The sequence below is a fragment of the Bos indicus genome, chromosome 6 (genome assembly GCF_029378745.1).
Source record: "Bos indicus isolate NIAB-ARS_2022 breed Sahiwal x Tharparkar chromosome 6, NIAB-ARS_B.indTharparkar_mat_pri_1.0, whole genome shotgun sequence".
NCBI lineage: Eukaryota > Metazoa > Chordata > Mammalia > Artiodactyla > Bovidae > Bos > Bos indicus.
The window spans coordinates 103,785,283-103,811,048 of NC_091765.1; the positions used below are offsets into that span (position 1 = coordinate 103,785,283).

At 49.7% G+C, this 25,766-nt stretch overlaps 2 protein-coding genes across 7 annotated transcripts in view; both read left to right on the forward strand.

Annotated features, from left to right (window-relative positions):
* Nucleotides 1-25,766, forward strand: part of LOC109560663 (janus kinase and microtubule-interacting protein 1) — a 226,405-nt gene that overhangs the window by 93,962 nt on the left and 106,677 nt on the right. For all 6 annotated transcript variants that reach the window (XM_019963075.2, XM_070791778.1, XM_070791774.1 and 3 more), the window contains 5 exons: nt 4,381-4,590; nt 5,429-5,548; nt 9,615-9,761; nt 10,677-10,817; nt 12,562-12,621. In XM_019963075.2, coding sequence (XP_019818634.1) covers nt 4,381-4,590; nt 5,429-5,548; nt 9,615-9,761; nt 10,677-10,817; nt 12,562-12,621 — 678 coding nt within the window. The remainder of the gene's footprint in view (nt 1-4,380; nt 4,591-5,428; nt 5,549-9,614; nt 9,762-10,676; nt 10,818-12,561; nt 12,622-25,766) is intronic.
* LOC139183675 (uncharacterized) lies at nt 20,120-25,766 on the forward strand. Its single transcript, XM_070791779.1, has one exon. The coding sequence runs from the start codon at nt 20,899-20,901 to the stop codon at nt 21,055-21,057; it is 159 nt and encodes a 52-aa protein (XP_070647880.1). The 5' UTR covers nt 20,120-20,898; the 3' UTR covers nt 21,058-25,766.

The window sequence follows — 25,766 nt, forward strand, 5'->3', positions numbered from 1 at the left end:
AGCCGTGTGAGCTGGCAGGTCTCCTAACCTCTGGAACCCCAGGACTCTGTCTGGGGAAATGTGACAACCTAGAAAATATTGGCTCCAGAATCTATTTCACATTGTCCATCCATTCCTGGATGCCTTCTCCACTAGTGGAGGCTGTTTTCTAGGAACCTGTTCCATGTGATTGGGTTTAAGCCCTTTTCTCACTTACTGGAATCAAGTAGGAAACGGATGCTCTTCTAAGCTGAGAATTTCCAGAGACATCTTGCTTGTGATGCTGTGCCCTCTTGTGGAAGGGACTAGTGTAATGGGGTGGTGGAAGAGAGTGCTTCCTGGCCCCAGAGCAAAGCCAGAAGTGTGCAGCCAGGATGATGAGGGGAACAGACTGGAACCCTACCTGTTAACTTGTAACAGCTCGCACCACTAATTCCCCTGGCTTTATTTTTTTCTCCTAGCACTAAGCATGCTCTAGTCTACTCCAGTATTGACTTCTTCTGCTTTCAGCTACCCTCCCCTCTGGAATGAAAGCTCTGAGGGCAGGGACTCTGATCTGTTTTGCTCATCAGTGTTTCCAGCATCTGTTGATGGCACTCAATTAGGTATTTGGAATTCAGGAAAACAAGCCTAAGTGGTTTAAATTAATGAACTCCTTTCATATTGTTCTTACAGTTTCTGGGTTGAAATCGGCAGTGGCAACAATGTTTCCCGAGTCACTAAGAGTTCTTCCTTACAGTGGGGAGCTGCTCCCCACACCTTCAGATCAGGTTTAGTCAAAGTGGGGAGCTGCAGGAGATTGTCTAGGGGGACAGGGAGGGATGCAGAAGAAAGGGGAAAAGCCTTTTTTTTTTTTCAAAGAAAGGCCACTCAAAGAACTTGTCAGAACTCTGGGACTTTGCTTGGAAACCTCAGTCTGGAGCTTTAGGGGTACCATTTTCCTCCTTTGTAAATCTCAGTTATATTTTATCAGTTTTTCATGGTCTGCTGTTTAAATAAGATAGCCAGGAGCTAAAGTAGATTAATGATGGCCGCCAACATTGATTGTGTGCTTGTAAGATGCCAGGTTCTGTGATAAATTCTTCCTGTAGTTGATCTGAATCTCCCCCTAGTTAAACAGGGTGTTATCATTGTCTCCACCTCACAGAGGCTGAGCCTAATAGAGGTGACCCAGCCTGCCCAGAGTCACACAGCTGGTGGGGGCGGGGATTTGAACTTACTTCTGTCTGCCCTCAGGACAGGGCTCTTAATCAGTATTCTCTGCTTGAGCGATCTGTGTCTTGATTCAAGGTGCTGATTCAGAGGTAGGAGTTTCAACTTCTGATTCGGGTTACAATCAACTTCAATGTGTACCCTCTGCTAACTGCTAAGTCGCTTCAGTCGTGTTGGACTCTGTGTGACCCCATCGACGGCAGCCCACCAGGCTCCCCCGTCCCTGGGATTCTCCAGGCAAGAGCACCGGAGTGGGTTGCCATTTCCTTCTCCAATGCATGAAAGTGAAAAGTGACAGTGAAGTCGCTCAGTTGTGTCCGACCTTCAGCGACCCCATGGACTGCAGCCCATCAGGCTCCTCCATCCATGGGATTTTCCAGGCAAGAGTACTGCAGTGGGGTGCCATTGAGCGTGCTTAATGAGAAGGGCATTTGTATTTGTTTTCTGGGGCTGCCTTAACAAATGGCCACAGACACACTGAAGTTTGTTCCCTTGCTGCTCTGGACGCCAGAAGTCCAAAATCAAAGTGTCAGTAGGGCCATGCCCCACTGAAGGCTCTCAGGGAGGGCCCTTCCTTGCTCTTCCGGCTTCTGGGGCCTCCAAGTGTTCCTGGGTTTGTGCCTGCATCACTCCAGTCTCTGCCTCTTACAGGGCTCCCCTCTATGTTTTTCCTCTTCCTATGCATCTTCTCTTTGTCCTGTGGGGATGGTTGTCATTGGATTTAGGATCCACCCAGTTAATCCAGGATGATCTCCTCATCTTAAGGTCCTTAATTACACCTGTAAAGACCCTTTTCCCAAACAAGTTTCTATTCACAGGTATCTGAATTCAGGATGTGAACATACCTTTTTAGGGACCACAATTCAAACCACTGCTGTGTTCTTCATATTTGCACACCAAAGGAGATAAAAGTCTAGGAAGGACAGGAGCTCCTACTTATAGAGACCTAAAATGTGCCTGCAACAGTTATAATTAGAGTTGTTTATTTTATGCCTACCGTGTGTTAGGCACTTTCCATGTATTCATTTCACCCTCACAACATCCCCCATGATTATCCCCATTTCACAGATGAGAAGAAAACTGAGGCATAGGAAGAAATCAGGTAACCAAACCAAGGTAATGGAGCCAGTGAGTGGTGGCCTTAGGGCCAGGACCCAGCAATCCGGTGGCCTTGCTCCTAAGCAGCCTGCCTGTCTGCTGTCCCCTTCTGTCCTCACAGTTCCCCTTTTTACATTCCCATTTTACAAGTGAGCCTGAAGCCTGGAGAGGTCAAATGCCTTATTAGAGGTCACACAGTTCACCAGTGGGGGCTTAGTCTCCAGTTCATACCTTCTTACTCCATGCCTAGTACTTTTCCCTCTGTGGCAAGCTGTTTTATAGCACATGGCTTTAACCTTTGAGTTGGGTAATCCAGGCAATATCCACGTTATGTCACCTTACATATGGGCTTGCTCATGGTGGCCATGCACAGGTATGTGTTAAATAATACCGTGTCATAAAGATTCTATCCAGAGTTTGTTGAAACAATTCTTACTAAAGCGTTAGTATTCTTTTCAGAAGTTTTTTGTGTGCCTTATCTCAGAATTTATTCCTAAATTCCATGATGATAATCACTGTAGTTGAAACTATTATGATTTTTGTCAATTAATGAAACTCTAGTACTGGGAAATTTTCTCTTTTAACACCTGTATTAGTTTCCTAGGACTGCTGTTACAAAATACCACGAACTGGGTGGCTTAAGCAACAGAAATGTATTCACTCACAGTTTTGGAGGCTAGAAGTCTGAAGTCAAGGTGTTGCAGGACTTTGTTCTCTGAAGGCTCTAGGGGAGGGTGCTTCCTGATTCTTCCAGCTTCTGGTGGCTCCAGGTGTTCCTTGGCTTGTGGCTGCATCACCCCAGTCTCTGCGGTCATCTCCTCCCTGTGCTTGAGTGTCTTTCCTCTTATAAGGACACCAGTCATTAGAGCCGCCCGACTCCACTGTGACCTCACCTTAACTAGTTATATCTGCAAAGACTCTATTTCCAAATGAAGTCACATTCCCAGGTGGTAAGAAGGGGATGGATTTGGGGAGGGGGCACGCCAGCACAGCGCCCTTCCTGGGGCAGTTTCTCAGCTGTTGGCTTTTGTGGCCAGAAACAACTGAAGTGTATGGTATATGGCAGAAGCTTCCTCCTATGAGCTTTGTTCTGCTTGGTTTCCTGTAGGGAATGAGGGACGAGGCTGAGTGAGCTGGGGCTCACGCTGAGGCACGCACATGGGGAGACCGAGGCACTCTGGGGCCCCCAGAAGCAGCCAGTCAGTTCTCTGACTGTGGGACTCCTAGAGGTGTCAGAGCAGGGGGAGGAGGATGGAGCGCCAGCCGCATACAGGGAGATAGTGTCATGCGTGAGGACTTGGCTGGTCGGGAAGAGGCTACAGATAGGAAGAGGAAACTACATGGAAACTACAGACTTCCATGGTGACCAGAAGTCTGTAAAGTAGATGGAGACAGTCCCATGGAGGGCAGGAAGGCTGGGGGAGTTGATGAAGCAGGGGGTGGGTGAGAGTGTCAGATGGGGTGAGGAGAGAGGACAGAAAATTGTCCGGTGAGTTTGGGGGCCAGGAGAGGGTTGGAGACCTTAGCGAGAGCTGTTTGCTGAAAGGCTGCAGCCCACTCCAGGATTCTTGCCTTGAGAATCCCGTGGACAGAGGAGCCTGGTGGGCTGCTGTCCATAGGGTCGCACAGAGTCGGACACGACTGCAGCAACTTAGCAGCAGCAGCAGCAGCAGCAGCAGCAGCAGGAGACACAGCCAGATGGGAGTGGGAGGCAGGAGGACAACCAACTCCGACCAAACTGAGGTGCAGGGGGCAGGGTGGGGAGTGGCTGGGTGACCTTGGAAGGTCAGGATTTGATTTTATGTCATGAAGGTAAGAGAGAAAGAAACATAGGTCAGTTTCGGGGTAAGTGTCTGGTTGATGATATAGGTTGAACCCTCAGCTCTGTGCTTCTCTGTGCTGGGGCCGGTGATTGACAGGGGAGCAGGGCCTGGGCTGTGCCCCACGGTGTCTCTCTGCCCGGTGTTGCTGAGTCCAGCCACCCTGGATCCACGGAGCTGCTGAACCTTCCCCTGGGCCCGAGGCCAGCAAGGGAGAGCACTCCTTGGTCACAAGCCCCTACAGTCAGCTGCTTGTTCTTTTTCTTTTCAGATGGATGAGATCAAGGGGAAAGATCGTGTGATTCTGGCCTTGGAGAAGGAGCTCGGCGTGCAGACTGGGCAGACCCAGAAGCTGCTGCTTCAGAAAGAGGCTTTGGATGAGCAGCTGGTTCAGGTCAGAGAGGCTGAGCGGTACCACGGTAGTCCAAAGAGAGAGCTCCCGCCCGGCATAGGGGACATGGCCGAGCTCATGGGCGTCCAGGTGAGGGGCTCACAAAGCACTGGGGCCATCGAGCCGACCGCCTACCCGTCACTGCTCCCACTGCTCATTCTTCTGGCGAACTTGCCTGCCTGCCTTCCCCCATCTCTCCTTCCCATCCATCTGTATACCCTTCCTTCTCTCCCTTACCCATCCCGCTACATGTGTAGACATTCACTGCAGCCAGGCCCAGTGCTCAGCACAGGGAGTGCAGGCTGCTTTTGCCTCTTGTGGTCTTAGAGTTCAACTGAAAAGAAAGAAATGAAAGCTTGAATGCCGAGTATCCAGTAAGAGCTCAGAAAGGGACCCAGTGAGGACAATACAGGATTTAAAGGCAGAGCCCCCTGCCCAGGAGAGGGAGCTCAGCCAACAGACAGGGCACCTGGGGCCACAGCTGGTAGTTATGAGGAGGCCGAAGCTGCAGGCATTCATTCATTCACTCATTCATTCATTCACTAAATACTGAAGTGTCTGTCAGGTAGGCTGTGTGCAGACACCACGTGAGGTCCCTGCATCTCAGTGGTGAGCGAGGTGGGCACAGTGCCTGCCCTTGAGGAGCGTCCTGGCACGTCAGCAACATGCCTTCATCAGAGATGCTTGGAGAGCAGGGGCTGAGATGGGAGGTCCCCACATCTTACGGAGCTGCTGGAGGGTTTGCGGTCTTATCGCCTTGGAGCTGGTCTTTCCACATGTTGCTTGACTTGGGGGAGCCCCAGCACGGCTGACAGTCCCCCTAATGAGGAGCTCACCTTTGTCCTGAGAGTTTTCCGAGAGGGTCCATGAAGCACTCTGACTCAGTTAAGCTTTTTCAAAGTACATTCGTGTCTTGATTCTATTTTAGGATCAACATATGGATGAGCGAGACGTGCGGCGATTTCAGCTAAAAATTGCTGAACTGAATTCGGTGATACGGAAGCTGGAAGACAGAAATACCCTCTTGGCAGACGAGAGGAATGAACTGGTAATCAGCCCCCCACCCCCTCAGAGGCAGATGGAGCCTGCAGGGTTCGGGAAAGCAGTCCTGGGGCCACAATCCAGGCTCTAAACAGGAAGTTAATACCCAGGCTGTCTGGTTTTCTCTACTTTCCCCTGATTTCTTCCTGATTAAAAATCAAACACACACTTGTTGAAGAGACCTGTTAGTACCCTTAGTTTCTGTGGGAATTTATCCTGAGCTGACAATCAGAGAAGTTCAGTGAGGGGTCCGTGGAGAGGGTGTTCATTGCAGTGATGTCTCTGTATAGTAGCAACCAAAACTGAACCCAAACGAAACCAAACCCCACTTGTTCGATCCTCAAGTACTGATCAAAATAATTATGGAACATTTATGCAGTGAATTGTATGCAGTCATTAAGAATGGTGTTTTAGATCATATTTAACTGCCATGGAAATTTGTCCACAATAAATTAAATAATAAAAGCGGTTTACAGAACAGAAACACATTATCATCATCCTGGATAGTGGAAGTTATTTTAGGTGGTGTGATTATGGACAATTTTTATTTTTTGCTTATCTGTTTACTTTTTTTTGCGTAAAAGTTCACATAGTTCTATTTTTAAAGGTAGTGAATGTGAACTTCTAGTTAAAAAAAAATCTCAAGTAAAAATAATAACTTCTTGAAAATGCAGGATTAAACAGTTAAACTAATTTTCATGGAGTGGTAGTCAATATATAAACTTCTTGACAGTGCCTCATAGTATTTCTCTTTATTCGAAATTTTGTTATAAAAGTAAGTGTATCTGTATTTTTGAAACACATGGAGATAAAAAGTGTTATTAAGTGTTACTTCTTCATGGTTTTAACAGGATAAGAATAATTTCATTTCCTTCCAGTATTTTTAAAGGCATATTTTTATATAGCTTTCATCAGATGCTCCACCTCATATTATGTCCCCACTTATTGGGTAAATATTCATGAGCTAAAAAAAAATCCCTCATGAGAGGCAAAATAGTTTACTAAATGGATTAGAAAAAATATATTGCTTGAAACAATTCAGACCTGAAGCATTTAAAGAAAGAATTGATAAGCTTGCCACAACTGGGATCTTTTTTTAAATTTATTTTTAATTGGAGGATAATTGCTTTTCAGTGTCGTGCTGGTTTGTGCCGTACAACAGCGTGAATCAGCCATAAGTATGCATATGTCCCCTCCTTTAACCTCCTTCCCACTCTCAGCATTCAACCCTTCTAGGTTGTCACAAAGTAACAGGTTGAGCTCCCTGTCACATAGCAACTTCCTGCTAGCTATCTTTTTAATCTTCTTTTAATCTATTTACAGGTAGTAGTGTATATGTGCCAGTGCCACCTTCTCGGCTCGTCCCGCCCTCTCTTTCTCCCCCTATTTCCACGAGTCTGTTCTCTATGCGAGCGTCTCTATTTTTGCACTACAAATGGGTTCCTCAGTACCATCTTTCTAGAATCAACATATATTCATTAATATGCAATATTTATTTTTCTCTTTCTGACTTAACTTCGCTCTGTATAACAAGCTCTAGGTTCAGCCACCTCACTAGAACTGACTCAAACTCGTTCCTTTTTATGACTGAGTAATATTCCATTTTACATATGTGTACTAACAGCTTCTTTATTCATTCATCTGTCAGAGGACATCTAGGTTGCTTCCATACTGTAAATAACAGTGCTGGGATCTTAAAATCATGAGATAACTACTGTTAACAGTTTGAAGTGGTTCTGACATGCTTTTCGTGTTTATGTGAATGTCTTTACACTCAGGAAGAGCCTTTTTTGTTATTTTATGGTTACACACAGGATAGTTTCCCTGTGTATTGTTCTGCAACTTGCTTTTTTCCCTTGATGTATCAGTTACCCCATTTCCCAACCATGCCTGAAGATCTCCCTTTGTCTTTGTAACAACTGTGTCGAACTCTGTCTGTGTGGCCAAACCATGGTTTACTCAACCATTCTTCTACTGGTAAAGATTTAGGCTATTTCAGGTTTCTCTGCTATTGTACACAAAGCCACACAGCAGATACGTTTTTGTTCTTACTCCCTGGAACCTTTCTCTCTGCAGGATAGATTTCTAGCGGTACAATGTATGAGTCAAGGTACATTTTACATCTCATGACTACCATTAGTGTTTCATCTTAACTCTCACATCCCGGTGACCCAAGGCAGAGGTCTGCAGTCAGTCCCTTGTGTTTGGTTCTTGGTTCTGGCACTTTCTGTGTGACCTTGAGCACATCGCCCCACCTCTCTGTGGCCAGGTTCTTTGTGAAATGGGGATGGGAAGGAGCCCCTCCTGGGATCAAGGTGAGGGTTAAAGGAGAGGGGATGCCTGGACACATGGTGAGTACCTGATGGATGCAGTGGGTCTTGCAGCTGGCATCATATGGATGAATATTTGAGTTGTTTCTAATTTTCATCCATTAAAATAACCCTGCAGAAGCTATACCCATGCACATTCTCGCAACAAGTGTCTGAGGCAGATACTACCATTGCTGTTCAGTCACTTAGCTGTGCTGGGCTCTTTGCAACCCCATGGACTGCAGCACACCAGGCTTCCCTGTCCTTCACTGTCTCCCGGAGTTTGCTACTGTTATTCCCATCTTATAGATGAGAAAACTGAGGCTGAAAGTTTGGCTGTGGTCTTGCAGCTAGTGTGTTGCCGAGGACACTGTATGCAGAAGGAGGAAGAGAGGATGCTTCCAGTTGTGCAGTCTCCCAGTCCCTGCTCCGTATCCCCCTCCAGCATCATTTCTCGTGTCTCTGTCTCTCTGGACTGGCCTGCACACAGCAGTCAGAGTGATGGATTGTTCTAGAAGGCAGACCCGACCACAGAATGCTTGTGCCTCAAAGCCTTTGGCCAGAGGAGGGTGGGCGGGGAGGGCTGGCGAGCTGGGGGTGGAAACCGATGATATAGTTCTCAGCTCCCTAAATCAGGCCTCACCAGGCCCAGCCCTTCCCATCCCCCACATTGCGTGTTCCCACTGCCGTCCATGAAGCTCCTTGGACGCGCCATGTTCTTGCCCCTTCTGACCCCTGACAGTGTGCCTGCCCTGTCTGGAACATCCATGAGGACCTGTCTCACTGTGTTCCTACCTCTCCTACTATCTTTGCTCTCTTCCCCCATCTCTTGGACGGTCACCCCCAGGTGACTGTGTCTTCCCTTTGACGCAGCCCCTAGGACAGGACCCGGGCCCAAGAGGGGCCCTCCAGATGCTGACCAGATGCGAGGTTGGAGGGACACCCCACCAGTCACAGGGACCATGCTCAGAGGACTCGGGGAGCAGCTCAGGGCCGGGTGCTACCCCATCTTTCTCATACCCGCAGCACTGAGCCGGGCCCAGGGATCCTCTGTTGTCTGAAGAGTGCTGAGCTTTCACAAGTCTGAGCAGGCACAAGTCTGTGCCTGGGGAGAAATGGTGGCCAGGAGGAGCTAGATGGCTGGACTGACTTTTATGCATGTGAACCTTCACCTCTGGGGGTTTTGCCTGGAGGTAAGGGAAGTGTCGGAGAAGGCAATGGCACCCCACTCCAGTACTCTTGCCTGGAAAATCCCATGGATGGAGGAGCCTGGTAGGCTACAGTCCATGGGGTCGCTAAGAGTCGGACACGACTGAGCGAATTCACTTTCAATTTTCACTTTGATGCATTGCAGAAGGAAATGGCAACCCACTCCAGTATTCTTGCCTGGAGAATCCCAGGGACAGGGGAGCCTGGTGGGCTGCCGTCTGTGGGGTCGCACAGAGTCGGACACGACTGGAGTGACTTAGTAGTATAGTATGAGGGAAGTGTGGATGCAGCTCAGGCCTCTTGCCAGCAGGGTGACCTGAGGCAGATCTCTGAGTCTCTGTGTTGGGCTGTACCCCTTCCTCTTGCCTTGCCCGAGGCCTCCTGAGGCTCAGGTGGGAGCCTGTGTCTGGAAGCCAGGTATCTGGGGGCTCTTCCTGGTGTTTGCATCACGTAGGCGATGTGTCCCCGCAGGGGCGGCTTCAGCCAGGTGGCATCTCCGCTGGCCTCCACAGCTGGGTCTTACAGCTGCTGCCCTCTGTGTCCGTCTGATTGCAGCTGAAACGCTCCCGCGAGACGGAGGTCCAGCTGAAGCCCCTGGTGGAGAAGAACAAGCGGATGAACAAGAAGAATGAGGACTTGCTACAGAGCATCCAGAGGATGGAAGAGAAGATTAAGAACCTCACTCGGGAAAACGTGGAGATGGTGAGTCATGGACCCGAAGCCCTTGTCTCCACCTGGGCTCCTCCAGCCCCTGACCCGAGCAGTCCAAGTTCTCCTAGGCCATCTCCCACCCGCCCCCCACCCCACCCCACCCCATCCCTCTAGCCTCTGTTCCCCAGAATTCACAGTGCTGTGGGCATCTGTGTCCGAAGGAGCGTGTACCAGGTGGCCTGACAGCGGGTTTGCACCTCCGCTCTGCCATCTCCACCTGGGGTCCTTGGGCCCAGCCCTCTTCCTCATCCATGAAATGGGATTGAAAACATCAGTGCTCTAGGGTCAGGGACAGGATGTAGTGATGACACAGAAGGTTCTCACAGAAGACCTGGCACATTGGGGCAGCTCAGTAGGCCGACAATTACAGTTTTGCTCCAAGTGCTTTGAATCGGGGCCTTTCATTTGCTCCAGCAAGAATGACTGGTCTTTGTGGTCAGAGTGGTGTCTTGCAGCTGATGGTTTAAGGAATACTCTGAGCTTCATTGTCCAAAGTAGCCTCAAGCATGCCTATTGTACAGCTGAGAAGACTGAGGCTCCGGGAGATGGAACAGCTTCTCCCTGTTCCCTGGAACGTCCAGGTGTGAATGTGCATTGTTACCACGTGGTGTGCTCTCTTCCCCCAGCACCCAAGCTTTCTAGGCTCAGGGCAGACGTCCACCTCTCCCACCCTGTTGCCTGCTAGTCCTTCCTGTTAGCAGTGGGCACAGTCGGCCCCGCCTCGAGCCTGGCCCTGGTCTGCAGCTGTCTGCTCCTCCAGCGTGGGGACCAGGGAGCAGTCATCCCTCCCTCCATCTTTCCATCCTGTATCCCCAAGCCCACACTCCATGCCCTGACGCATGGTGGGTCCCTCACAAGGGTTGTGGATGAGCAGCCCTGTAGTGTCCTCTCTTTCCTTGGCTGCAGAAAGAGAAACTGTCCGCCCAGGCGTCCCTGAAGAGGCACACTTCCTTGAACGACCTTAGTCTGACACGGGACGAGCAGGAGATCGAGTTCCTGAGGCTGCAGGTGCTGGAGCAGCAGCACGTCATTGACGATCTCTCACTGGTATGTCTGCGCCTGCACCAGTGCCAAGCCCTCCGTGGGGTGCCAGGAGACATGGGCCTCCAGAATAGCATCAGGGGTGCAGGCAACGTGGGGCGCAGGGGGGCGGGGGAGCGTCTCACGGAGCTCCTCCTGGTGATGGGGCCTTCCTGCTCCATTCTTCCAGAAAGCAGCCTCCACTTGCTTTACACGACATCACCCGGTATCTGGGAGCGGTTTCCATGGTTACTCTTTTTGCTCAGCTCTTATCCAGAGTTTGCTGCCATTAAGAAGCAGCAACAGCCTCTGTTGAAAAGAGTCTCTGGCCTTTACAGAGTGGGTGTGATCGATCTGTCCTGGAGAAGTCTGATGTTTTTTTTTTTAGCCTATTATTGCAGACTGTGAATTTGAAAACCGGAACCTTATAATCAAACCGGAATTTGAAGGACTTGCTAAGATGTGTGTGTGTGTTTGTAAGATCAAGGAGGGGGGAGTGTGAGTATATCTTAAGGCGGCTGAGTGTGACATCCAGAGACTTCTGCTGCTCTCTGTGGAAGGAGCTTAGGGACCATGAAGGGAGCATTTGTAGTGAGCTTTAGTTGTATCTTAGAAGCAAAGAGTACTACTTCAAAAAATAGAAAAGCCAGTGACCAAAGCTCTAGAAAAGGCTTTGACTGTAAGTTGTCCAATTCACTTTGCTTGCCTATCTCTCCATCTCTGCTCCCTCCTTCCACTCACCCATCTATACTCCCTCCCCTCCTTCCATCTGCCTTCCCATCCTCCCCCTCTCCCATCCATTCCTTCCTCTCTCCATCCTGCCTTTATTCCACCCCCCTCCATTTATTCTTTCAACCTTCTTTGCTTCATTGCACATAAAAGTCTTTATGCCACATAAGGCGGAAAAAACACACCCAGCAAAACGATGACAGGGTTGAAAGAGGAATAATAAACAGATAAGACGAGAGAAAATGAAGATGGCAGCGTCAGTCAAGATCAGGAGGGACACATGGGTGGACCATAGGGTTGTTGCCAGGCACCGTATTTGTCTCTGGGTGTCCTGACAGCCAAAGAGGATAGGAGCAGCCTATCAGAAAGGAGATAATCAGGAAGGAGAGAATTTGCTGCTTTCTTCTGGGGCAGAATGCTGCTACTCCTGCTAATACCCCTGTAGGTGCCATTTCTACTGACAGAAGCCACAGGTAATCGCAGTCTCTTGCAGGGCAGGTTCTACCACTTATAGCAAAGGAAGAAGCTGAGAATCAGAGAATCTCTTGCAGGGCAGGTTCTAGCATTTATAGCAAAGGAAGAAGCTGAGAATCAGGGAAACGAGGTGTGTGTCATCTGGCCAGGAAGAGGCCCCATGGGGCTTTGGCCGCAGCTCTGTGTGAGATCGAAGCCACGAGTTTATTTTCTGTTGGGGTCACTGACAGTAGGTAACTAGTTAACACCGCTTGACTCGTTTTCACTTTCACCACTTTCAAGTTTTATAGCTTCCAGCCCCAAAGGCAGCCAGGGTGGAGTTTTACAGTACTGGCCAACCTTGGCATTGTTTTTCTGGGAGGGTCCAAGTCCAGTTCACGGTGTGGCTCTGTAGCTGTCAGTTCTGAGAAGCAGCCGTGCCTTGGGTGCTCAGAACCTGGGCCTACCCAGGCCCGGTGCAGACCGGTAGGCGCAGCAACTTTGTGAGTTACGCCCTCTTGGAGCCAGTGGGTCGCTGGGCGTGATGTGAAGACTGGCTGAAGATGCAAATGGTTGTGTTTCCTTCTAGGAGAGAGAACGGCTCTTGCGGTCCAGAAGACATCGCGGGAAGGGCCTGAAGCCACCCAAGGTGAGCCAGCGGTGGCACAGCTGCCCTGCTCTGGCTCCATGCCAGGATCTGCAGGACGGTGGTCCAGGGATGGAGGAGGGGAGCGAGCAACCCATAGAGGGGCCCTGAAGGCAGGCACCCGCATATCTCTGCATATTTGATGCAGAAAAACCTGTTATAACTACTTCTCAAAGCAACATAAATAACTAGGCCATGGACCTGGTTACTGTCATTTATTCATGGAAAATTTACGGACGTATCCTGTATTTAGGCCTCTGGGGATGTGCGCCCAAAATTAAAAACATAAATACTTAGACCTTTTGAAGGATTTAAAGGATACCTGGTCTTGGTTTATAACATCTATATATCCTGTTTTGAAGAATCAGGGGCTTCAGGCTTTTTTGGAATGATGCAGAATGCATTCTTCCTGGAAAATGTGGTTTTGCCCTTTTTATAGAGACGTTGTCCAGATGTCCAGTGAGGTGAGCAGAGGCAGTCTTGGAAAACTCAGATGCCCACAGGGATCAAGCTGGAAAGTAAAAGAACAAATTGGTTTTTTTTTTTTTTAAGATTTTTTTGATGTGGACCATTTCTTAAGTCTTTATTGAATTTGTTACACTATTGCTTCTGTTTTATGTTTTGTTTTTTTGACAAGGGGGCATGTGGTATCTTAGTTCCCAGACCAGGTAGGTATAGAACCCACACTCCTGCATTGCAAGGTGAAGTCTTAACCTTTGAACTGCTACAGAAGTCCTGCAAATTGCTATTTTTTAAAAGGCCTTAGTTTGCATTAACACCTGGAAACATTTTTCACTTCCATGAAGATGTGGGCCTGGTCACCTTCTTATTAAACCAGATGCCCCTCCTGGTTTATCTTTTGGTAGAGATATGGCTATATAGAAATATTTCTCATCTATAAAGAAAACAGCCATGCAGATGTCTTACTGAATGACCATGGATATATGGCTTTGGTGTCAGTGGGACAATAGGGAGTGATGGGGACTGTGAAAAACTGGGTCCAGAATATCAGCTGCTGTAAGAAAGTGAGCCAGGTGATGTCAGATAATTCAGTTATTCAAGAGACGTGGAAATCTCTGCATTAGTGTCCTAGGACTTCTGTAACAAGGTACCACAAACTGGGTGTCTTAGAACAGAAATGTATTAGCTCAAGGTTTTGGAGTCTAGATCTAAAATCAAGGTGTTGGCAGCATGATCCCAGCCTTTAGGGAGATCCTTCTTTGCTTCTGGTGATTTACTGGAAAATTGGTATTATTTGACAAGACTTTCCTTGTCTTCAGTTCAGTTCGGTCACTCAGGTGTGTCTGACTCTTTGCGACCCCATGGACTGCAGCACGCCAGGCCTCCCTGTCCACCCCTCTCTGTTCCTTGTCTTAAAGCTGCACAGCTGCAGTCTCTACTTTTGTTGTCATGTGCTGTTTTCCCTGTGTGTCTCTGTTTTTGCATAGCCATCTTCTCATACGGACATTAATCACACCCCAATCCAGTGTGCCCCCCTTTTAACTGATTATTGCAATGATTCTATTTCCAAGTGAGGTCACACTCTGAAGTACTGGGGGGTTAGGGCCTTAATATAACCTTTTTGGGTTGGAGGGCTCATTTCAACCCATAACACTTCTATGTAAAATCTCAGGATTGTGAATGTTGGTGCAAATTGTTTATAGTACACTCTGGGCACATAAAATATATCTTGAACCAAATTTGTACATTCGGATAAAGGTTTATTTATAGCATCTCATTTAATCGTCATAGCAACCCTGTGAGGTTGGTGTTATTTTTTCTATTTTAAAATTACAGGAAGTATATAGGTATAAAATATATAAATGAGTGAAAGAGGAAAAGTAACAGACCGACATTTAAACTCAAGTCTGGGGCTCCAAGGCCCAAGCTTATGCCACCAAGTCAAGTTGAATGAGGTACAAGTCTCTATGCACTGACATCAGAATCTCAGAAATGGGAAGCGGTTCAGCAGAACTTGGTTATATTTAAATACCTATTTTTATTATGGACGTAGTATAGCCACATTATAGACTATCTGGAACATAGTGGCCCATCATGGCAGTGCCTCCCCGGTGCGATCAATGTTGGCATTTTAATGCAATCTCCTTCCCCCATCCTTGTTCCGCTTCACATTTTTTAGATACTGTAGCTGTAATTGTAGAATACATTTTTGCACCCTGGGTTTTTACTTACCATTATACCATAAAGCATTTTTCCGTGTTATGATGCTGTCATCATAAATACGAATTTTCAAGACTACATAATCTGTTGAGTGGATGGGCCATAAATTTGCCTAACGTTCTGTGTCCACCAAGCGTGTCTGCTTCCAGCTCCTCATGGTTGTGAATAATACTGCAGTAAATGTGTCTGTGCTTAGCAGACTGCTCTTCACCAGCCAGTTCTGCTAGATTCCCTGAGTGTTGAACGTTTCATTGGGTGACCACCCTTTCGGTCTTCTTGGACTCCCCGCTTCTGTAACTGTAACCACAGTGAACTCCTTTTGTCCAGAAAACTGTGTCCATAGTCTGGATCGTTCCCATGGATAGATTCCCGGAAGTCTACATGTGGGTCAGAGGGTGTGAAGGCTTCGATCAAGAACATTCAGCCTTCTGTCTGCTGTATAGAAGGGCTGTGTCCTTTTGCCCCGTTGTCAGTAATGTACACGATGGCCATTTTCACCACAAGACATGTTTAAAAAGTAACCATCGAAAGGAATTCAGTTTGTTGCATGAACTGGCTGTGTTGTGGCCTCATACACCCCAGAAAGGGTTTCAGGAAACCCAGTTTTGTGCCATGACTATATTTTTCAAATGTTGTCAGAATATCCAGAATAAGAGATTGTTTCCCTTTTCCTGTTTCTGAATGTGTCTATGGGAAGAGAACTTCACAAAGGCCTAGACTGGACTTAGGATTGGCTAGGCTTGCATGTACTGCAGGCAAGGTGGGCAGGAGCTGTGTCCTGCTCACTATGTCCTGGTCATTGCCTGGCACAGAGTGGGTGTCCCTAAATAGTTGTTGACTGAATAAACAAATTGCTCTTACTGGAAAAAACACATTTACCTAACACTGGATCATTCCAGGATGCGGAAGTTTGGTCACTGTAATTACAAGAGCTTGACGCCACTAAAGGCAGAGTCTTGGAACCTCTAGGGGAATTTCCTGACCCGGCTTGGGGTCTTTCCCACTTACTGTGACCCACCAGTATTTTCCTTTTTCTCAGGATTCAATGTACAGCTGTTTCCCTTATGCTCCTGCTTAATCCTAGCTAGTCCAGGGCCGGATGGATGAGTGGATTCATCGGGACCTGGGCAGGTTTTTAGTCCCCGGGGCTTGGCCCTCAGGCCTGGGCAGCTTCCCTTCCTTCTTTCCCACATGTCGTGGGGATCAGTACTTTCTTTTCTCTCTTTAAATAATCTTCCTTGCACTCTGTCCCTCATGCATACATGCACTTTATCACTTTGTCCGGGTCTTTATGTGACAGAGTGTCTCGGTGAATGCACCGAAGATTCCAGAACTTTCCGTCCCTGCTCTCCAGCTGTTGCAAGCCTCTTTGGACTCTGTAGTTCCCTGCCAAGGGTCTGCTCCATTTCCACACCATAGCCCAGCTGCTGCAGATGCTCTGAGGACACAGCAGTCATCTTCCAGGGCAGCCAGCATATCCTCAACAGCTCCTGACCTGTCTCACTGGGCTCCTGGGGACAAGACTGGTGTTGGCTGTCCCTGCCTGGGGACCTGCCGTTGATTTTTCAGCCCTGGGTGGGGGTTACAGGAGAAGGACCTTAAGTGGTTCCTTGGGCCCTGTCCAGGGTTCAGGGCTTGCTCTGTGGAAGGTGTGATCAGGACCTAACTGGAAACAGAGCCCCTGCCCTGAAGTGGCAGGAGGTAGTGGGTCAGCCATTGGAACGTGCAGCCTAGCAAGGGAGAGATGTGTCTTAGGAGAGAGCTGGGCCCATAAAGAATGGCTAAAATGAGTACAGTTTGCTCACTTGTCTTGAAAGTAGAGCTGAGATCTTGGACGAGGCTCAGGAACCATGGCCTGGAGCAGCAGGAAGTCAGGCCAGCTCCTAGCTGTGAAGCCTTGAACTCTGAGAACCTGTTTCCTGGTTCTTAAAACACGTATCATATCTATGGGATCAATTGAAGCATCTGGCTCCAGGCCTGAAGAGTAGACAGGAATCAGTAAATTATATTATCCTTTTTCTTTCTCCCTTCATCTTAAATGAATAGCTTTCCTTTGGAGGGCCTGTTAGATGCAGGCCCTGCATGGGGGGGTTAGATGTGAGGCCCTGCCTCACCCTGCCCCCCATCCCCCTCTAACTCATGGCCCCCATTTTTAAAAGAGGCGGCTTCCCTATAGCTTAGATGGTAAAGAATTTGCCTGCAATGTAGGAGACCTGGGTTCAATCCCTGGGTCAGGAAGATCCCCTGGAGAAGGAAATGGCAACCCACTCCAGCACTCTTGCCTGGAGAATCCCATGGACAGAGGAGCCTGGCAGGCTACAGTCCTCGGGATAACAAAGAGTTGGACATGACTGACTGACTAACACTGCTACTACTGCATTTTTAAAGAGAGAGAAATAGTCTCAGGTAGCAGCAAGGTGACATCCCCACCCTTTGAGGGAGGCTGGGAAACATCAAAGCACCACTGGAGAGTCGGCCCTTCCTGGGATCCAAGCGTCAGCTCTGTGGTCCCCTCTCCCGAATGGACCAGGCCTCTGCTGTCACCAGGACGCAGGTCACCCTGGGGATCTTCTAGAAGGTCACTCCTGGTTCGCAGCCCCTGCATTCACTCTGACAGTACACCTGAAACCTATCCAAACTTGACCTTGTGCCCCGAGGCCAAGCCCACAGCCTTGTGCGAGGAAGAACTCGGTGTCTGAAGCTGCCCTGGGACAGAAGCCGGGGTGCCATGCCTTAGCCTGGCCACACGCCTGAGTGCTTTCCATCACGTGCACACTTTCTCCATTTTTAAGTAGCCAAAGAAACCCTTTTTCCCCTCTCTGGTCATTTCCACTTGACTTTGTTCCCAGACCGCCTTTCCCCCACGGCTCCGTCCTCAGCCTTTCAGCGTGGGGAGGGCTGGCTCCTGCCTTGTTTGCCGGGTTATAAGCAGCCCCTAGCACAGCGCCTGGCCCTCACCGTGGGGCTCGATCGCATGGACTAAGGGGGCTGTTCATCCTTGCAGTCTTGCCGAGGTTCCCCCCCGAGCAGCAGGCAGCCAAGGGCTTTCGCTCCATGTTTCAGTCCCTGGAAGGGATGAGGGCTTGGCCCTTCCAGCCTGGGCAGCAGCCCATCATCTTGTTCCCTCTTCAACAGCCAGGCAGGTGGCTAAGCTTCACATCAGAAGCACGTGAAGCCCCACAGGGAGCTGCTCCAAGGGCCGCCTGCTGGCTTTGTGGGCCCTTCGGTAAAGGACTCTGGAAACGATTGGGGCACTGGAGATGGAACACGGGTGCGGTTTTGAAAGTGCAGGGCCATACTCAGGCAGCTGAGTGGCTCAGCCGCACACGCAGTCTGTACTGTCCTACCTGGGGGAAAATCGCAGGTTGCTGGGCAATGGAGAGAGGGAGAGCAGAGCTAGGAGCCTGCCTTGGCCATTTCACCTGCCCAGCGTACCTCATCTAGCACAGCAATGCCCATGGGGACATCCAGATCACTTCCAAAGACTTTGGGATAGACAGGAAGTAATGGTGGTCATAGGCAACATATTCTAGCAGGACAAGACACCCCAACACCAGGAGTGAGCCTGGGGATGAGACTCAGTCTTCAGAGAGGACCACGCTAGAAGGCAGGTCTGCAGCTCCTGGCCCCCTGCCTAGAGTCAGGAGGGGACCCTAGATCCAGTGTGGAGGGGCTTGAGGCAAAGGCTCCCTGATTCCAGACCCTCCCTTCCAGGCCCTTGCTTCTTAATCTGTGTCCACCTCCTTCCTTTGGGTCCTCATCTTCTGTTCTGGGACCATTGCCACAGCTCTCTGGCTGCTCCCCTGCTTCCAGTATCTTCCTCCCACCAGAACTGTCTTTTTAAGGCAGAGGTCTTACCCTGCCACCTTCTTCCTTAAAAAACCCTCCACTGGTTCTCCTTTTCTCAGGAGCTAAATCTAGGGCTCTTTGGCTGGGCCCTCAGGGCCTTCCAGGACCTGGTCCTGCTCACCTCTTGTCCTGACCTTGTGGCAGCTCGTGTCCAGCCAAGGCAGAACAGCTCTCAGCCCTTCCATCCCCCTATCCCTCTCACCATTGTCTTGGTGCATCTTGTTGCCCTGGGCATAACAGAGCGTCAGGTGATGGGTACAGAGGAATTTTCACTCTTGAGGAATTTCTGGCAAAGTGGGTCTAAGTAGATCCAGGAGGCAGCCCACTGTACATGTGTCATGGCTTCCACAGAGCCAGGAATCCTTCTGCCAGGGATCCTTCTTCCAGGCAGAGGCTGTCTTTGGTTTTTCTTGAGGGTCCAAGTGCAGAGCAGCTTAGAGAGAAATCAAGTCTTTAGGCTTGTTGCAGAACTCAACAGTTTGTAGATGGCTTGACTTCTAGGATTATCTCCCTCCTCCCTGTTAGCTGAGATTTTTTTTCTATTGCTAGTGCCAAAAATTCAAAGTCGTTTAAGCAAATAAATGAATTTATATAGCTAAGAAGTCTAGACGTCTGGTTTCAGGTACAGCTGGATCCAGATGCTCACGCGCAATTATCAGGGACTTGTCCATCTTCATCTTTCAAGTGTGCTTTCCTCTGGACTGGTCTCTTTCTCAAGCAGACTCTCCCATGTGGTGGCCCAAACAGCTTTAGCAGCTTCCAGCTGGCATTATACCTGACAACCAACCTTTGTGGTCAGAGGATCTCTCTCCTCAGTGGTTCCAGCAAAAGTCCCGGGACCGGTGCTCCTGGGTTCAGCCTGGTCACAGGTCCATTCCTGACCCAGTCCCAACTCTGGAGGCACCTCATTTGGAAAGACAACTTAAAGACTTAGCACTAAATTGCATAGTGTGACCTGGTTAATAGCTCATATCATGGCTACTTTGAAAGGATCAAACATTATTGAAGTTGAAATATATATGAACTTGGCTATACGTATTTTTTTCTCTTGTGAATTGGGGCTTCCAAAGTGGTACTAGTGGTAAACAACCTGCCTATCAGTGCAGGAAACTAAGAGACTTGGGTTCGATCAGTACCTGGGTTGGGAATATTCCCTGGAGGAGGGCATGGCAGCCCACTCCAGTATACTTGCCTGGAGAACCCCATGGACAGAGGAACCTGGCAGGCTGTAGTCCATGGGGTTGCAAAGAGTCGAACATGACTAAAGCATCTTAGCACACACTTTTGTGAATTATTCTTTGCCTCTTAATGTTGCTTTGTGCTTAGTTGCTCAGTCGTGTCTGACTCTGCGACCCTGTGGACTGTAGCCCACCAGGCTCCTCTGTCCATGGGGATTCTCCAGGCAAGAATACTGGAGTGGGTTGCCATGCCCTCCTCCAGGGTTGCTTTAATACCTTTCAAATAAAAAGGTTTACTTTTTAATGGTGAAATCTACCCTTTTTTCCCGCTAGGAGGGTTTTTGCATTTGATCTTGTGGCTAGAGAAGCTTCTGCAAGAAGGTGCCCTCATAGGTGCTACATGGGTGTGGGAACTGAGGGCCACTCTAGCTGCCATTTTTCTATCGGATGGTGGTTTGCTTCAGTTCATATAAATGGTAAAACAAATGCTTATGGAAGAATTGCTAAGAACCCATGAGTTCAGCTAGTCTGGGGGCACGCACAGGGTGAGGGGATGAACCGAGAAATTTCCTAAGTACACGAGGCAGGAGGCACCTCCCTGTTTTGTGCTCTGGTCCTGAAGAAGGTTCTCTCGGCATCACGGTTGCTAAGGCTGTTCCCAGGGGCCCTGACAACAGGGCGACTCGGGGAGCCTGGGGCTGGGAGGAAAGCCCCCAGAGAATCAGCCAGCCTGAAGGCTGTCTGCTGTGACTGATTCACCCAGGCCCGGCCCCTGGAAACTGGCTCCTCTCGGCCCACGATCTGCCCCAGAGCCGGCATCCCTTTTAACAAAGGCACACCTTCTGGAGCATCATGGTTGTTCTCAGAACGGTGCAGCCGAGAAGGAAGGCAGTGGACCTAGTGTGGTAGAGGAAACGAGAGCACTCTGCAGAAGAATCGGTGCTTCCTCCCAGGACTCGAGAGAGGCCTGGAATCTGGTGGCAGTGATGTGGCTTCCAGCTCTCCTGACATACACAGGCTAGCGGGCCCCAGACTCTCTGCCCTGCCCCCTCCCCGCTCCCGCATCCCCACCATGGAGTACGTCCTTTTCGTGCTGTATTTCTCCTTTTTCCTCTGTCTCTGCACCCTGGTGTGTCTGTACTTTTCTGGCTGCCAGGAGATGACCTACAAGCATGAAGGTAAGCGGCCAGCTTTGGGTCAGTTGCAGTCGTGTGAATATCAGCGGCTGTGATTGGAAAGCTCTTTCCTGTGCCTGGGATTATTGGGAATGACATGGAGGAGAGAGGAGGCCGTGAGAAGCTGGGCTCAGCCAAGAGGTTGTTTATTTGGGGGATGGGGTGCCTCCCTTTTTCCCCTCTGTTCACGTGATCTGCTAAGAATGAGCACCTCTGTATATGCAGCATGTCAGTGGAGAAGAAATGTTTATTTTCCAGTCATAGCTGCCCAAACTGCATTTCAAGCGTTTGGGTTGGTTTATAGAAAGATGTCAGCAAGACAGGGCTTTGGTGGCAAAGAAAATAGAAGTCTGGAGAGGTGGGCCCTTTTCCATAGAGGATGCATTTGGAGTGAGCAAAGATGGAAATCTTATGTTCCTGAAGTTATTTTTTCCTTAGGAATTTCCCAGGGAATTTTTGAATGATGGAGGTTCCAAAAAATCGACAGTTTCTATTGTGCTTGACTTTCTTTAAAAACCCCATTATGAGCTGAGCGTTTGAGAAACAGTATTTCCAGGTGATTATCCTTTCATTCCTTGGAGGCTTGTATGTAATTTTGTGTATATGAACATGCAGTGGAAGGCAGGGTTGCTTGGTCTCCAAAGAAGACAGCCACCAGATTTTCACTTGAAACGTTGTCTTTTTTTTTTTAAAGCTTGTTTTTTTATTAATAAAGCCATAAATTTATGTGGTGCATTTTGGCTTCCCATATAATACAGTCAATTTAAAAAAACTCTCAGGAAACAAACCAACCCAACCCGTATGTCACACAAGGTGGGGGTGACTCGTGGTCACCTCCCTACTGCCTTGGAATTTGTGTGTGCTGTGGATTCATGGATCGTCTCCTTTGTGGTCATAGGATTATATATTTTAATTTTTTAATTAGAGGAAAGTTGCTTTACCATGTTCTGTTGGTTTCTGCCATACCACAACGTGAATTAGTCCTAATTGTATATGTATATCCCTTCCCTCTTGAGCCTCCCTGCCCCGTCCCAGCCCTCCCCTCTAGGTCATCACAGAGTGTCAGGCTGGTCTCCCTGCCTTTTACAGCAACTTCCCACTAAATATCTACTTTACACAGGACAGTGCATGTTGGTCAGTGCTACTTTCTCAATTTGTGCCACCCTCTCCTTCCCCTCCGGTGTCCATAAGTCAGTTCTCTATATTATACTTTGAATGTCCTTGTGTGTTTGAGCCCGCCTTCGGAGCTGTTTCTTCCTTCCCTCCTCCCAGCGTACTTCCTCAGGTTCTGTCTCTGGAGCCACATGATACTTCGAGGCGCTCCACTGGGGTCCAGGCAGGTCAATTTTAAATGCACAGCTGCAGCGTCTGTAGTTAATACCCTGGTTGTTATTTGTCATTGTTTAGTCACTAAATCATATCCGACTCTTTTGCAACCCCATGGACTGTAGCCTGCTAGGCTCCTCTGTCCATGGAATTTTCCAGGTGAGAATACTGGGGTGGATTGCCATTTTCTTCTCCAGAGGAATCTTCCTGGCCCAGTGATCAAACTCACATCTCCTGCTTCTCTTGCACTGTAGGCGGATTCTTTACCATTGAGCCACCTGGGAAGCCCAGTACTCTGTTTTAGGGCTCAGTAATTCCCAGGTGGTGCCAGTGGTAAAGAACCCACCTGCCAATGCACAAGACATAAGAGACGTGGGTTCGATCACTGGGTCAGGAAGATCCGCTGGAAGAGGGCATGGCAACCCACTCCGGTATTCTTGCCTGGAGAATCCCTATGGACAAAGGAGTCTGGTGGGCTTCCATCCATAGGATCACAAAGAATCTGACACAGCTGAAGTGACTTAGCATGCACGCAATTGAGTATTTAACTCTCAGTCCCACAAAGTTTCAAAAAGCAGGTCACCCTAGGTAATGGAGCACTGAGTCATCACCACCCACCCCCCCCCCAAGAATAGCCCGCAATGCCTGCAGTGGGTGACCACCGCCTGGCCTCGTGTCTTGGCTGTGTGGAGACTGTGAGGCTTAATGTTTCCTGGGGCTGCATCCTTGTGCCGGGCAGGGGCCTCGCTGCGTCACTGCTCACTGCTGATCAGCACAACGGGCCTGTCCTTGGAGGCCTTGCAATTAGCAGTGTTTACAAGAAATGAGGTCAGCTGAGTGGCTGCCCAGAAAAACAAGGAGCCTGGGGCTCGGGTGAACTGCATGTGCGCAGACGAACTGAGTGCTATGAATGTGTCCGCCGTCAAAGGTCATGGCCACAGCTCTCTGGAGGTGTGGCGTCTGGAGCATCATTGACACAAACTCAGGGGGATTTCTCAACCCGGGGGCTGGAAATGTGCCTTTGAGCATAGGAATGTCTCCTCCAACCTCCACTCAGAGAGGATTGCATTTGACGTTGATGGAGTCTAGTAGGGACTCATGTCTACCTGGTGGACTCGCCTGGGGTGCACCGCCAGGTGGCTGCCCACTGATGCGGGCTGCAGGAGCGAAGGAAGGGACACCACGTGCAAACCCAAAACTACTCGTGGGTGAACGTTTGTTTACCGTTGAGTTCTTTGCAAATACTTATTGAGCAACCAGTATTTCTTGAGCGTGTCAGGCCTTGACATCAGCACAGTGTATCTTATGTTAGGCAGTGATGAGCATTATGGAGAAAAATAAAAGAAGAAGAACAGAGAGGTGGGGGTGGGGAAAGGCTAGTTAAGACTTTGATGTGGTGATCAGGGAAGTCTTTTGATAAGTTATGTTTGTGCAAAAACTGGAGGGAAGGGAAGGAGAGGGTCACGTGGGTTCTGGGGGACAGCATCTGGGAGTACAAAGGCCCTGCGGCAGGCACGTGGAAGGGGCGGAGGTGTGCTCGGCGGTGTGGCTGGAGCACAGTGGTGAGCAGGGGATGAGGCCGGAGCAGAGCGGGGGCAGGCGCAGGGCCTGTGGACCGCGCTGTCGATGTTGGCTTCCACTTAAGTGTAGTGCAGGGCTTTGAACAAAGGACAAACACAACGGGATTCTTATTACAAAATAGTCACTCTGGCCACCAGGTTATGGGACAAAGGCAGAAGCCGGAAGGCCAGTAGTGAGAGGTGATGGTGGCTTGGACCAGGAGGCAGGTGCTGGTTCGTGGAGGCTTGGATCGTGGGTTGAAGATCGAGCCAGCAGGGTTTCTCTCAGAGGCGTGGAGCATGGAGTGGAGAAAGGAGTTGGTTTTTGGCCTGAGGAACTGTAGAGGTGGAGCTGCCAGTGGTGAACACAGGTTAGTCCGAACATGGAAACAGCAGGTTCGGGAGTGTTAGGTCAGTGTTCTCCAGCCTCCCTGGAACTGTCGAGGAGGTGGCTGACGTGTGACCCGGGAGTTCAGGGGGCAGTACGTGTCCCACCTGTGTTAAATAAACAAAAAGCATAAGGCGAAAGCAGTTTGCAGAAACACAGTTGTCAATGCAAGGCCGTCGTGGGCACCAGCCGTGGCCGGGGGCCTCCCTCAAAGCCCCATGAGAGATGCTAAACTGTGCAGGGTGACAAAGGAGCTCCCTTCGCCTCACTTCCTGGTTCTGAATTGGTTCCTAATCCTGTTAGTGCACCAGCCACGTTTTTCTGACATCTGGACCCAAGAGCTTGTACACCAGCACTGGCTCTGATGGCAGGAGGTGCCCGAGCATGCGGGGAGCGTCTCTCTGTGTTGATGGGTGGGGAGGGACCCCTGCGAGAGCCTGGTTCAGATTGACGAGTGGGAGCCTGGAGCTTGGCTCCGGATTTAGGTATGGTTCTTTCTTCATGGTCAGGAGCATCCCTGATTTGTAAAATCAAAAACCTTCTCACGGACTATTTGAGGCGGGCGGTGAGGGGGGGAAACCAGTGTTTCTTGGACAAGGGATGTTGATCTGGTGATTGTGGGCTGGTGTCTGTGGTCCCAAGGGACTGAAGCTCTTTGGGGCAGGGACCACACCTGGTTTTGATTGGTTGTGGCCCCCCAGGCCCCACCCAGGGTCTGACCCATAGAAGGCGCTCAGTCAGATGTTCACTTAAGGAATGAATGAATAAGTGAGTGAATGAAGGCCCATCTCTTGTGATATTCGGGGTGAGAGAAGTGCTGGACAGGGTAGCTGGAAGCCCAGCACACAGAGCCTCAAAACTGCCTCTGAATCTGAGTACTGGGTGTATATGGGTCCATTACGCCATTCCTTCCAATTTTGTAACTGTGCTTGTTAAAATAAACTAAAATTGCCTCTTGGGGCACGTCTGGTGGGGACCTGGGCCCCCCGCTCCCCAACTTGCCCAGCCAGTCAGAACCCCAGGTCCACCTGTGGACACTCTGCCCTCTCACCATTCCGTGTCTGACCTACAGCCCGGCCTCTCACGTGGCCTGCCCCTGCCCTCCCCTCCCCCACTCAGTATAGCAAGGATGCTACTCACCGTGTGTTACCACACTGGGCACCTTGCTCGGTGACCTCACTTTGTGCTCAGGGGTGAGCTGGGGGTCCTGTGTCCCTCTGATGGAGAAGGGAGCTGGCTCTCAGACAGGCTGTGTGGCTCCCTTGCAAAAGGTCATCAGCACGTGAGCCTGAGCGAGGGTTGGGCCAGCACCCTCTGTGGTCACCCTCCACCCTCTGACCACCTCTGGCTGCTTCTTTCCCCCTCAGCAGTCACGCCCCCCCCCACCCCACTCCTGGGATGCCCCAGTGGCCCTGATGCACAGTGTCTCCCTGCAGATGATGGGGTGGGGGTATCCAGGCGACTCTTGAGTCCCTCTCTCATGCTTCGCAAA